General features: G+C 37.6%; 1 protein-coding gene and 1 long non-coding RNA gene across 6 annotated transcripts in view; one reads left to right on the forward strand and one right to left on the reverse strand.

The window, feature by feature from the left end:
* The window catches only part of FAF1 (Fas associated factor 1), a 438628-nt gene that overhangs the window by 239407 nt on the left and 184250 nt on the right, over positions 1 to 14971 (forward strand). For all 5 annotated transcript variants that reach the window (XM_056815169.1, XM_007480191.3, XM_016429780.2 and 2 more), the window contains one exon: positions 6693 to 6779. In XM_056815169.1, the coding sequence (XP_056671147.1) occupies positions 6693 to 6779 (87 nt within the window). The remainder of the gene's footprint in view (positions 1 to 6692; positions 6780 to 14971) is intronic.
* Positions 1 to 14971, reverse strand: part of LOC103099655 (uncharacterized) — a 30337-nt gene that overhangs the window by 6577 nt on the left and 8789 nt on the right. The window contains exon 4 of the long non-coding RNA XR_008916044.1: positions 5731 to 5878. This is a non-coding gene — a long non-coding RNA (uncharacterized LOC103099655). The remainder of the gene's footprint in view (positions 1 to 5730; positions 5879 to 14971) is intronic.

Raw genomic sequence — 14971 nt, forward strand, 5'->3', positions numbered from 1 at the left:
AATTCACTCTAGCTCAAAGTGACTCTTATAGACTTTCCATAGCACTTTGGGTACTTGGACTTTTCATATTCTAATTTTTATTAGAATTATTTATGTGCTAGTCTTCTCCATCTCTCCAAAATTATAAGCTCCCTGAAGGGAGCTTATTTGCTCATCTCCTCTTTGTCTCATTATTTCATTCCCTAGCACCTGGCACTGTAAATAGAACTGTAGGTCCAAAAAGAGGTAAGGCCTAGAAGATAAGCCAGGAGACCAGATAACCTTAAGATTTGACAGCTTGTAGGGGCTGGTAGAATAAAGAAGAGCCAAAGAAGAAAAGAAAATAAGGGAGATGAGATAACTAGGAGAACCAGTAGAACTAGTGTCATCGAAGAGCAAGATTTGATCAGCTGAAGGAGGATGAGGACTGAAAAGGTCATTGGATTTAGCTGTTAGGAGGCATCTTTTGAGAGGACGATTTCATTTGTCTGATGAGAACTAGCTCTTATGAAGGATTCAAGACTGAAAGGAAGATGAAGAATTGTAGGTAGTAATTGTACATTCCTCTTGGGAAAAACTGGATGGTCAGAGTAACACCAGGACAAGACTGTAACTAAAAGAACCCTTAGCAAAGACAAGTGAAAGGTGTGTTGTTTCTAAGATGAGACTGTATCTGTTTAACTGCTATTTTTTTTCCTCCTTGGACATTCAAGAGAAAATTATGGTTTGTCACATCAATTTTAGTTTAGATACTAGTGAACCATAAACCAAGTTGTTTTCCCTTATGGTAAAAATAAAGTTTGTTGAACACCTTTTTGTATTAAATTTTTCCTACTGCTCTCTGAAGAACTCCACTAGACACTATTCATGACAGGATTTTTTCCACTGAAGATCATTAAGAAGTGAAGCCTACTTTGGACATTATTAGCATACCAGAATTCAAAATTGTCATGAGTAGAATAAAGGTTACTGTCCTTGGCACTGGCATAGTAATGTTAAATTAGTTCTGCAAGTTGTTTTTAATAGGCAGAATGCTGGCAACGTCAAATTTGCTTTAAAACAAAATAAAGCATTCCAGTCCTCTTACCTTGAAACAATGTCCCTGTTTGCTGTTTTTTCCTTTTTTTCCTTCTCTCCTCTTTCCCTGCCCTTCCCTGCTCTACCCTGGCCTGCCCTTCTCCCTTCCTCTTGCTCTATCTTTCCAACAGCAAATGAGGAGAAATAGTAAGTCAAACCTATGACACCTTGAATCCAAGTTTATCACTCATCACCCTGCCTTCTTCCATGAATTTGCTAATTAACATTTGCTCATAGATGCCACATTCTTATTTCACTTTCCCCTAATAGTTCAAATGTGTTTGTTGCATAAGATAGTTTTAGGAGAGTTTTTATTAAAATTTAGCAAAGCCAGTACCGTGTGTGATTGTGGCTTAGAACCTTAATCACACTCAGGAGGAAGAAAAAGGATTCTTCCAGGCAGGTGAGAAGTGTCTGAGAAGTCCCCTGTATCTCCAGGCCTTGGCTTTATTCCTTTCCTCCTTGCCTTTCATGGATAGTTTAGAGAACAGGAGCTAGCTGGAAATCAGGAACTGAACATAATCCGCTGGAGGCTTTTAAAAAAATCTTAGATGTTGTATAGCAAACCCTTTCCTTAGGTATCAGCTAGTAGTATTCATCCATTCATGAGCCCTATCAATTAATCTGTAAATAATTAAACTCCTATTCTATGTAGAGCACTGTACTATTCTAGTCTTAAGGTTTAGATAGAATTCAATCAGAGAATCAGTTATCTCTTTACATCTCCCTTTTTCTTTTATTTCCTTCATCCTGGACTCTTTTTGATTTCTTTGAAATCACGGGATGTCTGCCAGAGCCCCTGCCTTTGGTGATCAGATAGCACAACTGCCCTCATTTTACAAAAGAAGGAAACTAAGGCCCAGAGATAAGAGATAAATCCAACCTCACACAGTTCTTTAGGGCAAAGCAGGGGCGGAACCCAAGTCTTCCAACTTTTATTCTGACCAATCATCATTCTATTCCATAATGCCTCTCTTTTGAGATTTTTCTTGCCCTGGTTGAAAGAGCATCAGCCTCTTGTCAGTCTGATCTAATTAAAATGTTCACTTATCTGTAGTTATTTTTTTTGAGAAATGCTGAAATTTTAAAAATTTTCAACAAAATATATAATGTTTAGATAGCAACTTTGTAAAATCTCATTTTCAGAGGAACATATTTATGTAAAATGTATTTTCTTACTGATGTTTATAATGTATAAGTAATTAGGTAAGCCTTCTTTCCCTCAGTGTTCTTAATCCAGAAAACACCATGAGCTTCAGGAAAATTTGAAGTTTGGTATCAAGATTAATTTTAATTTTATGTTAGATAATAACAAGAACTAAGAGTTAAGTTTTTTCCATTGAAATATAATATTGGCGCTCAAACAAGTGTAACTAAATTCTGTTCTATTTTAAGTTCTCTAATTATATGTTTTGTTGATCTTATTCGACTGTTTTAGTGAAAAAAAAATTGGAAAGAAATTAAATTTTACCAATAAAGCAACCTCTAGAAACCTGTCCTTTCATTTGCCATGTTTGACATGGAATAAATTTTCCAGCAGGACACGAACATTTAAATGAACATTAATTTTATCCAAGTCATTATTAAACAACATTCAGGCCTAATTGAAACATTTGCGGATTCTTGTATCCTGAGACCACGTCGATTTAGAGTTTAATGCAAGACCAGATTTGAAAAGACCACGGAGGGTGAGCATGATCCTAAGCCAGTGCTGATCAAAGAAAGCGTGTAAGACAAAAAGGCCCTTGGGAAACATTGCCCTGTGAAGTGGCACTTGTGCGTACAGAGAATTTTGTGCAAGTCTACAAAGATGAAATCTGTGTAGCAATGGCAGTCAAGCGTGCCAGCAGGCACCACCCCCAGCCTTCAATGAGAGGCACCAAGTCCTCGATCAGTTTCAATGATGACTTGAACATGATCTGCCCCATCTTCACAGCTGGGCTGTGTTCCCGCGTTCTCTGGAATGCTAATTTTTCCTGACCAGAATAATTTTTACCATTGCTTTGTGTGCCTTTTGGATTTTCTCTTCCCTGCAGAATTACAACTTTAAATGTTAATTAAATATAACAGTTAATAAAGATAATGGGGGGGTGGATTTGTAATGTCTCCATCAATTCAGTGCTGGCTGAATCTACAGTTTTTGTCATTTTAGTAGTTAAGTTTTTACTGGACCGGTAAAAACCCAGATATGATTACAATATTGATAAGGATAGATCAACTTGGAAAAACAAGCACATTTTTCTTAAAATAATTACTTAATGATTATGGTTAAGTAAAAGAATTTTCTGACTACATCTCAAAATATAGTTGCAAATTTAGCCCTTGCAATGGGTATAATCAAACTGAAGTCTGATGGGTTTTATTTACCTGGTTCCATACCTGAAGACCTATCTGTCTGTGTTGAAGAACTTGTTGATTCTCTTACAGATCACTTAACCAGTGTCCTTCCCAGGAAACAAAGCAACCAGAGTACTTGTGTGTTGGCTAAAATCACTTTAACTTTGATCATTTTGTTCTGCACATCAGTTTGACATTGTACTTTGACCTAACTGAACACCCTTTATGAGGACATATGTGCCTTTAAAAACTGAGAACAGCAGGGGAATGTTACTGAGTTTAGAATAGTTAGAGATGAGTTACTGTTCATTTCAAAATGCCCCAACTATGGGTTTTGCAATGAAAATGGAATGTGAAGAATCCAAGTCTCTCGTGTGTGTGTGTGTGTGTGTGTGTCTGTGTGTCTGTGTGTCTGTGTGTCTGTGTGTCTGTGTGTCTGTGTCCGTCCTTCCCTGTCCATGTCTGTCCATCCTCGGAGGGCAGTTTTTCCATCTCTGTCCTGGTATATAACCAATGTTTAGATGACAGTTGCTTTTTGTGTGCTTCAGCAACATGATTTTGCAGTAGTATGTCGGACAGCCACTACTTTGTGCCATTAAAACAAGGCTTCTCATCCTGTTTGTGGTCTGTACTCTGAGTAATTTGTCTGGTGATGCCAATGGACTCTCTCAGAATCATGTTTTTAGATGCATAAAATATATCCAATTACAAAGGAAATCAATTTTATTGACACAGTAATCTATATGTAAAAGGGAAAAACAAGTCCATGGAGCCCCTATAAGAACTCCTGCATTAAAGGAGTATTTTCTCTTGAAACAAAAAGTGAGTTTATCTTTGCCTTCCTTTCCCCCAACCCCCCCCCCCCCACTACCACCACCCCCCCCCCCCATCACTATTATGAATGTAGGACCTTGCACTTCTCAGATATCTTCCTAAGCACTTAGCATGGCAAATAGTGTCAGAGAGTCAACATTGGAGTAGATTAGCATAGTTACATGTGGTTGGGATACTGTAGGGTCAATAGTGACAAATGGCAACTTCTAACCTCACTGTGACGGAACTAAATATTAGCACATGGCAGGCTGGCTCCCATGCTATGGAGCTCTGAAGAATAGTTGTTTGTTTGAAATTCAGTGGGGAGCAAACCTTGTCCCAAGCCCTCCAGCTTTCCTCTCCCTGGTCTTTCACAGGTGTATATTGGAGATAAAAAAAATAGATTGAGTTCCTTACTTTTCCCCCAGTGAACATATTTCCCTGTTTTGCTGGAAAGGTGACTTAGATGTGTTTACATATAATAAAAAGTAATGTGATACAAAATGCTGTAATTATACAACATGATACTTTAGGCTACTGCATTTAAAAAGCATGAATGAATATCCTTTGTTTTCTTCATTCAAATCCCATTGTGTAACACAGTCTGTACTGAATTCCAACTCATAGAAAGTGGGGAGCACTTGATTGTTGCCATAGGATAATGTCAGGCTTGTGTTTTTCCATCAGGAGAGTTGGTTAAAATGTTATCTTTGTTATTCTTGTGATTTTGTTTCATATATATTCATCTACTGTCTACCAAGAGGGAAGCAGAAGTAGAATTCTTTATACTACTCAGAAAAGGAAAGATTCTTTTAGATGACTGGATCTCATAGGGTCTATATATCATCACCTTCTTTTGAGAATTTTTTTCTTGTGCCTCTCTTTTGGCATCCAAAAATGTAACAAGAGCAAACACTCATTAAGCACATACTGTGTGCCAAGCAGTGTGCTTAGGATGGGAAGAAATGCAAAGTTTAGGTGACATATAGTCCTGCCCTCAGGAAACATGTAATCTAGTAGGATAGCTATAGTCTATGGTATGGCAAGTTGCATACTGTGAGCTTCCAAAGAGATCAGTTAGGATAGAGAATGTGTCCAAAAATCCAAGTTTTCCTATTCAAGACAGTTTAAGAATAAAATTAGTGTATGTATTTCATATGAAATTATAATTACCTTTTATTTTTTAAATTCTAGATCTGAATACTAAGAGAAGGATAATAATCAGGAAAATTTTTAACTATTTTGAAATCTTGGGCATTTGATATTTAATAATGACCCTGTCTCCTCTTGTTTTACTTCATTTTTATAGAGATATTTTTTTCCAACACTGAAATCTCTACTGTATAAAAAATACTGCAGTCATATGGATGGATTTTACTTTTAGCCCACATTCTAAAGCTGTGTTATACAATCCAAATTGTTCTTCCCCGGGCTTTCTTTCCATTTTGATACTTTGATCATTTAAAATCTGTTTTATAAAATGGAAGGAAAAAAAAACCATGAAAAGTATTTCATTGTACCTACCTCATGCAGAGAGTGTCCACAGGCTATGATGGAAAGGGCACTGGATCCTAGACATGCAGAAGACCAGAGTTGGAATCTTGGGTCTTCTACTTCATACCTTGGGTGCTCTTAGACAAGTTTCTTCCCCTCTCTAAGTCTGTTTCCTCCTCTGTAAAATGAGAGGACTAGACAATTTCTTGGGCCCCTTCTAGCTCTAGAGTCTATGATCCTAGGAGTTAAACATTGAGCTAGAGTTTCTAAGTCTTTAAGATTAAAAATAAAACAAAACCAAAATTTATTGCACCCATGGGCAATTGAGAAATGCTTCATGAAACTTAGAATCTCAAAGTTGGAAGATCTCAGGAACTATACATATTCCTTACTAATTGTTACTAAATGTCCAGTACATATTCCTTAACCCTTCTACCAAATTCCCAAGAGTGGGAAACCCACCCCTCTCCAGATAACATATTAAAAATGAGAGCTCTCATTATTAGAACAGCTTTTCATCTTGGAAATTACACACTATCACCAAGGTGCAAGGTCTTGGAGGATAAGACTCTCAATTCATTTATACCAAGAGTGGACATTCCTTCCAGCTTCAAAATGCCATGAGATGAAAGAGGCAACCTTCTGATCTTTCCATGTGAGATTAGAGTCCTGCTTTCTCTTCGGCCTTTTTTTTTCTTTCTAATTTATGTTTCATTTTCTTAACTTTGAGTTAAGAATAACTTTTGAATGTCATCAAGATGGTAGAAAATTCCTATCAAAACTCATAAATTCAACAAATATTTATTAAATATGTACTGTGTATGTTCATGGCCAAGAGAGAGACAAAGTAACACCTGATCTTTGTTGCCCTTCTACTTCACGACATTCTATAGGAGAATGTCGTGAAAATTAAAACAATTATTTGGACAATGTTCTGCATCTTTATTGAAAACATGTTAATGATGTATTTTGTCTTTTTATTTTTTTTATAGGTAAAGAGAAATGTATATGACCTTACTAGTATCCCTGTTCGCCATCAGTTGTGGGAAGGCTGGCCACCTTCAGCCACAGATGACTCGGTAAGTAATGTTATTATTCAACATATGGCCTTCTGATCATTCTTTCTTCTATTTGATGCCAATTATGTGGCTGTTCCATTGAAAGAACTGTGCCAATCAAACCATATAAGAGTGAAGTGAATTGATACAAATTCACCCCCTCACATAGCTCTTACTATGATAACAAAATATTAAGTATTCATGGGCTTCTCACATCTGCAAAAGCATTTTTCTCACAACAGCCCAGTGAGGTAGGCAGTGCCTCCCTATTTCACTGAGTAGCTAACTGAAGTCCAGAGCATCTCAGGAACTATCCCAAAGTTATCTTCAGATTTGTCTACCTAAACAGAAATCCAGGTAGTGAGGTGGTACAATGGATAGAGTGCTGGGTCTAAAGTCAAGAAGACATATTCTGAGTTCAAATCTGGCCTCAAACACTGGATGATCCTGGACAAATCACTTAACCCTGTTTGTTTCAGTTTTCTCATCTGTAAAATGATCTGGAGAAGGAGATGACAAACCACTTCAGAATTGCCAAGAAAATCCCCAGTGGGATCATGTAGAGTTAGATAGGACTGAAAGTATCTTAAGAAAATTCATATAGAGACAGGCTGGCAGTCTTTCAATTATGCTATTGTCCCTAGTGGGGAATGGTTTGCCACCTGAGCTTTTCCACAGTACCTTGTCACATTCTTTAAGAATGAAGTGTTCAGGTAAACCAGGTGGCTCAGTGAATAGAGAGCCAGGTGTGGAACCAGAAGATCTGGGGTTCAAATGTGGCCTCTGACACTATCTAGCTGCATGACGCTGGGCAATCACATAACCCCCATTGCCCAGCCCTTACCTCTCTTCTGCCCTGGAACCAATAAACAGTGTTGATTCTATGACAGAAGTTGAGTTTTGTTTTGTTTTTTTAAAGAATGAATATTCTAGGTAAACAAGAAAAATCAAAGATGAATCCTTCTCTTTGACACAGCCCTCTTCAGATTGTGGCTAGGGCCATTGGGGGGGGGGGGGGCAGCAATAAACAATGTAGACTTTGAATGAGTCTCCAGAGCTTTAAGCATCACAAGCAAGTCTGGAGATTTATCATCATCTTATTTGTATTTATTAAGAATCATCTACTTCTTGGTTAGATTAGTGGTCTAATCCATGGTCCAATAACTCATGGGGCTTTTAAGGGTTTACAAAGCACTTGACTCAAAACAGTTGTAATGTTGGTAGATATGCTGGAAGTATTTTTATCTCTTTTCACAGATAGAGAACGTGACTTTCAGGTTCTGAAAGGAGTCACCTAAGTTAATATAACTAGTAGATGGCAAAACTGGGTTTTTCCACTGTAAAAGCACATTTGTCTTTTATGTGAGATAATTTATCCCATTCTCTTCTTCCCTTCCCTCTTCTCCTAATGGAATTTCTTTTTCTCACCTCTTTAATGTTTTAGATATTATCTCATTAAACTCAACTTACACCCTTGCCCTCTGTCTAGGTATACTTCTGACTGCCTTAATAACAATAAAGGGATAAGGAGAAAAGAGCCAATTGGAATGGACCATCTTGAAAAAAATTAAGCTAAAATAACTGAAGAGACATAGTATTGTATATTTAGTGAAAGGGGGGGGGAGTCATAACTTGGAAAAAATAATTTTAGATGCAAATAAAGGAAAATGTAATAAATCTAACTCATAACTTTAAATGTGAATGGAGTAAATAATCCAATAAAATGAAAACGAATGATATATTAGATAAGAAAACAAAACTCTCAATCTGTTGCTTACAAGAAACACATTTGAAAAACAGAAACAGAACAAAATAAAACAGAAGCTGGGAAAACTTTTCTTATGCATCAAATGAATGAAAAAGAAAGTGTTTCAATCATGGTATCTGACAAAGCAAAACATACAAAAAAGGAGGGATAAATAGGGAAGCTACATTATGTTGAAAGGAACCATAGATAATAAACCAATATCAGTATTAAACTTATGTACTCCTGTTCCATTAGCATTCAGATTCATAAAGGAAATATTAAGTGACCTATAAGAATATACTGACAGTAATTCAATAGTGATAGATTTCAGTGGCCCTATCTCAATTCTGGGTAAGTGTAACAGAAAGATAAACAAAAGGAAAAACAATTTAAGGAGAAAACAAAGCTAAAAGACTTTGTGCCTCCTAAATGGAACTACAAAAGAATATATATATATATATATACACCTCAGCATAACATGAAATTTTTACAAAAATTGACCATGTACTAGAGCATTGAGATATTGCAAGCAAATATATAAAGGTGTACTAATAAATGTCTTTTACATACCATAATATAATAAAAATAGTCATTAATACAGAGATCAAAAAACAAAAGACATGGACCCAAATGAATACTTACCAATGAAATCCTAATGTGTTCAGAAGAACAAATCATAGAAACAATAATCATGTGAAAGAAAATGATAAAGATGAAATAACATACCAAAATTTCTGGAATTTAATTAAAGTATTTCTCAGGGGACAAATCATATCCATATAAACATGTAGTAACAAAATAGAGACAGAGGGATTGTTGAACTAAAAATGACTTTAAAAAAAACAAAAATCAACAAATAAATCTAAAATAAGCACAAAAGTTGTAATATTAAAATTTAGAGAACAGTTTAACATGAAACAAAAAAAAAAATCTGTTTTCAGTTGTTTTCAGTTGTGTTTGACTGTGAACCCATTTGGAGTTTTCTCAGTAATGATACTAGAGTGATTTACCTTTTTTTTTTTCCAGCTCATCTTACAAATTAAGAAACTTTATTTGACTTGCCCAGGGTCATACAACTAGTAAATATCTGAGGCCAGATTTGAATTCAGAAACATAAGTCTTTCTATCTCCAGACCCAGCACTCAATCTACTGAGCCACTTGGCTATCCTATAAAAACAACCATAGCAACAAAAATATGGAAACTATCAATAAAGCTAAGTGCTAATTCTTCAAAAAGACTAATAAAAACAATAAATGTTTAACTAATTTGATTAAAAATAAGAGGGCAGAAAATCATATCAATAAAATAGTAAAAAAGCACAGTATAATTACAGCAAAACCAAAAGAAATAAAAAGAGTAACCAGAACTTATTATATAAACTTATATACTAATTAATTAAGAATATAAAAGAAATGGAATATACCTTCAAAAATATAAAATAAGTAAACTGAACAGAAGACCAGATAAAGATCTTAAGTAACTCAATCTCAGCAAAGGAAATAGAACAAATTATAAAGGAATTGTCATAGGGGGAAAAAAAAACCATTTGGTCCTGATGGATTCACAGAAGAATTCTAAAATCAGAGATCTTGGAACTAAGAGAGAACTCAAGATCATCTTGATTCAACTCTCTCCTTAAGGTGCATGATCGTATTCACATTTTATAGATAACTAGGTATCTTGTTTATTTAATTGAATTTCACTGAATCCTTAACTAGTGACCTTTCTAAAGCATTTTTGGTAGATCCTGCAAGTTAGAACTCTTATTTAAAAGGTGAACTTTTCTTGAATGTAATTTGCATCACCAGATTGATGTCTTCATTGACTTAGATGGATGAAAAACATTTAAGAGTTTGTGAGGTTCCTTCCAACTTAAAATGGTGTGACTAAATGATAAATTATTCAATGAAGATTGTGAAAAAGGAAAACAGTTCCCCATTTTGGTGCGCTTAGAGTTAGACTAAGACCTTCATAGATATCCATTCTTTCTTGGATATGTGTGTGGTGGGGAGTGATAGAACTTCAATGTGGGTGTAATCTCATCCATTTGGACACTCTCTTCACTAGCACAGATTGCAGCCTATCTACACCATCTCATACTGGGATACTTGCACTCGCTCTAGTGTTCCATAGAAACTTTCTCTAACATTATGTAGGCCTTCCTCTTGGTCTTGTAACCTGAGTACAAAGTAGAAATAATAGCTTTCTTAAATGCTCTTTGCCTGTTGAAAGTCTTTCAACTTCCCAGAGTGTAAGTGCAGTACTGTCCCCTCCACCAAAATCATCTCCAACCTCACCTAGCATTTTGTTTGTTAATTCTGTAATGCCATGGCTTATCTTTGTTCACTGGATCTCAAAGCTTTTATCTCCCAATTTCAGAGTGACCTTCCCTCATTTTTCCTCTTTTGAATTTTTGAATCTCAGCACTGGTACTCAGCTTCCTGATCTCTTGGGAACACCTTATATTGAATAGAAACTTCTATAGGGCTCCATAGATTCCCTACTAGCAGTCCAGCCTGCCCAACCAATTTATTCTGGTCTGCCTCTTCATTTGGATTTTCTATTTGCCCAGACAGAAAGGGAAGTGAAGGGGGAAAGCATTTATATAACACCCACTGAGTGCTTTTTACAAATATTATCAACCCTATGAAGTAGGTAGTACAGTATTATTATCCCTACTTTACACCTGAGGAAACTAGCAAACAAAGATTTTTTTTAAGTGACTTTCTTAGGGTCACACAGTTAGTAGCTGTCTGAAAATAGATTTGAACTCAGGTGTTCCTGACTCCAGGCCCAGCACTCCATCTACTATACCACTAACTGCCAGCACTTTCCATTGCCATGCTCAAGAAGGTCGTTCTGTGGTTTGATTTATTACCGAAAAATCCAAAACCTGCTCTAGGGCCCAATCTTTCTTCCTTAAATTCTTTTTAATATGCCCAAATCTGCCTCTCAGTAAGTTCTACCCCTTCGTTACACTTCTTCCATTTAGATGCAATTGATAAGGAGCTATAAAAGGGATTATTTAGGTCATAAACCTGAGATTCAGAACTGGAAAAGACCAGCCTTAACTTCAAGCCCAACCCCCTCAATGTACTCAGGAGGAAACTGAGACCCAATGAAGGGAAGCAATCTATCTGCACCAATCCTTGAACTAATGCAGCAGCTAAGCTTGAACTTGATCCCTTTCTCCAGATCCCTTGCACTTTTCACTAAGCCCTGCTTTCTCTATGATAGAGCAGCCCTTCAGGTCATGGAAGGCAGTTTCCATGCTGTCCCTAATGCTTCTTTTCTCAATCAGTCTCTGATTGACTGGCTTCTGCTAGAACTTCTATTTTCATTAGGACTCTCAGGCCAACCATGTCTTCACTTTTGTCTTGCTCATTCATTGGGCTTTCTCAACCATGCCTCCTTGGTCAGGTGCCTTCTCCTCTTCCCTCAACTCCCTGTCATATGATGTCTTTTCCTATTGGATTGTAAGCTGCAAGGACTATCCTTTTTTCTGCTTGTATTTGTCTTCCCAGCTCTTAGCATAGTGCTTGCCATATAGCACACACTTAATACATGCTTATTGACTTGAGCTGTGCAGTTTAGAAATATGAGGTCTAGAACTTGACAAGAGTACACCTTCCTCATTTTACTGACACTTCTGGAGGGGAAGAGTCATGTAGGTGATTCGTGTCAGAAGTGGGATTTGAATGGGGCGTTCTTTCCAATGTACCACACTGAGACAACCAAGATGGCTCAGGTCACAAAGTTCCAAGTGCAGGGCCCTACAGGCAGCTGCTTGCTGATAGCATGACTTAGAGTTTAGCCAAAGAAATCCTAACTGTGAGCTTGATCTTGAAGTTCCAGGCAGACAAATGACGTGCAGACCTTCCTTTGCAGGGTCTGGTCTGCTTGAAGCTCATTATTCTGTTGTTCATGTTTGACATTGTTGCTTGTATTCCTCTTTGTCCTATCTGTTGAAATGGCAAAAGTTGAGGCATCTGTTAGGAAGCACAATCATCCTCCCAGCTTGGCTGCTCCCGTAGGGTGCAGCTGGGATGCGTCAGCTGTGTAAACAGTTCTGACTGTGTTACCAGCAAAATATAGAATTAATTTCTTTGCACATTAATGTGCCATAACTTAATACCTAAGATGGTTTCTGGGGAACCACCTGAACAATTTCTTCCTTGTGCCAGATAAGGATATTTGTTAATAAGGTTCATAAGCAGCAAACTTGAGTATAGTATCCCTCTCCCCACTAGGCTATGCAAAAGCCTTTGTTGGAATCAAGAGGTCAGGGTGCATGTGTGTAATAGTGGTAGAAGCAGAGAACTGGGAGTCTTCAAGGCCAGCTTTGCCACTCACTTGACAGTGTGTGACTTCAGATAAGCCATTGTCCTGTTGTGGGCCTCAGTTCTTTCATCTGTAAGCAAAAGCATGGAATGAACTGATCATCAAATCATGTGATTTAGAGTTGGAAGGCAGTGGGATCAGGCCTTCAGTTGGTCAAGAAAAGATCTGGGACTTAAACCCATTGCTTTGAGATCTTTCCTCCTGTATATCATCCAGTCTAACTCCCTCCCCATAGGAGAGGCCCATGATCAGGAATTGTCCAAAGCCACAAACTTGGCAAGCAGGGGAGCCATGATTTTGAATCAAATCCTGCTATCATTTTGGTACTATCCCAGGAGGCTTTGAGTTCTGTACCATTCTTGTTAACATTGGACTCCACAAACAGGACAATGAAAGACTTCCTGTGATTGGATTTCTCAGTAACTTTGACTCTGCAGTGAACTTGGTAGACTTAGTCTTCTGATAGTCCCAGGCAACTGTCACAGAAACATTGTCATCTTAACTTCTTCCCCTGAGAGGGGAGCCCTGCTGCTGGGATACTGCCTGCCTCCTTATTAACTCTAATCTATCCCCGAGAGAGGTCCTCAAAGCCCCTCCATTGAGGAAGCTTTTTCTATCAGTCAGTTCACCAGGAGGAACAAGGCCTGGGCTTATTGGTGCAACTTCATTTTGGACCTTGAAAAGATTTCTTTGGGTTCCTAGAAGAAAGAATAACTGTAATTTGGAATGTATGCCTTCTACCTGTGTCTCTCTTGGCGTGGCGTTCTTGCAAGTCTCTGTCAGTCATTTCTGCTCTGAAGCAAACAAACCCTGAGTATATCAAGGAGAGGAGGGTGATTAACAGTGTCAGAGGCTGCAGAGAGGTCAGGAAGGATGAGGACTCAGAAAAGATCATTAGATTGGGCAATTAAGAAATCTTTGGTAACTTGGGAGACAACAGTTTCAGTGGCTGAGGTTGGGAGCCAGATTATAGAGAGTTTAGAAGCATGAGACCAAATTAGATAGAACCATGCTGAATCAGTTGATCTACAAACATTTAAGGTCCTTCTGTGTGCTACCTCTGTGTTAGGCACTGGGAATTACAAAACACTTTTTAACAACATTGTGAGGAAGGGAGTGTGAGTAAACTGAGGCTTAGAGACTCAACTCAAAGTGACTCTCACAAGGCAAGAAGCTACTCTGCCCTGGCTGTAGGTCTCCTTCCATGGAACTATACTGCCCAACATTGTACTTGGGGACACTTAGAGGTTTCTAATTGTCATCAGATTGTGATTCTGCTGATGTTCATGAGAACAAGGGGTGTGGTTCATAAGCTTTTGAAAATGCCAGAAAATTCCTTAGAGTAATACCTAGTTTTATATAGGTGTATATGTATGTGTGTATATATGACTATGTATTTTGAAGGAATTGAGAATGTCAGTCAGTAAATAAACATTTATTAAATGCCTGCTATGAACAGGCACTATACAAGGAGTACAAATAAAAAGGAAAAGAAAAGAAAATTTCTGCCCTTTAAGTAGCTTACAATCTAATGAGAGAAAAGAACTCACAAAAGGAACCTGAAAAAGCAGGGTTAAGGAGAGTGGAGTACCTTGTGTGAAGTGTCATGATGGAGAGATGTCCTGAATGTTTAGCCAAAAGAAAAGGTGGAGGAATCTATATGCTGATCAGCATTACTCATTTTTATATAGTGTTTTAAGTAGGTTCTATTCTCTATGGATCTATAGTTGTCAGCCACAACCTGGCCATTTCCTGTCTTGCCAGTCTCCCCTCTCCTCAACATTTTTCTACCTGTCAGTTGTGATTCAATCATCTCTTCCATTTCTTCTGGAAAAGGCTCATCAATCACCTTCTCTGTATTTTCCACTTCCAGCATCCTTCCTTGCCAAAATATCACTCTCCTACATACTTTCTTCTCACTTCCAAATGGATGTTCTTCATGGGCAGAGATTGGCTGACTTTTAAGTTTTTTCAAATTTGTGGTCTCCCTGACTCCAGGTCCAGTATATTATCCATTGAGTCACCCAGCTGCCTCATTAGCTTCCCTAGATTCAGTTGGGTAGCTAAGTGGTACAATGATTAGAGCTCTAGGCCTTGAGCCAAGAAGACCTGAGTTCAAATCC

The sequence above is a fragment of the Monodelphis domestica genome, chromosome 2, assembly GCF_027887165.1.
Source record: "Monodelphis domestica isolate mMonDom1 chromosome 2, mMonDom1.pri, whole genome shotgun sequence".
NCBI lineage: Eukaryota > Metazoa > Chordata > Mammalia > Didelphimorphia > Didelphidae > Monodelphis > Monodelphis domestica.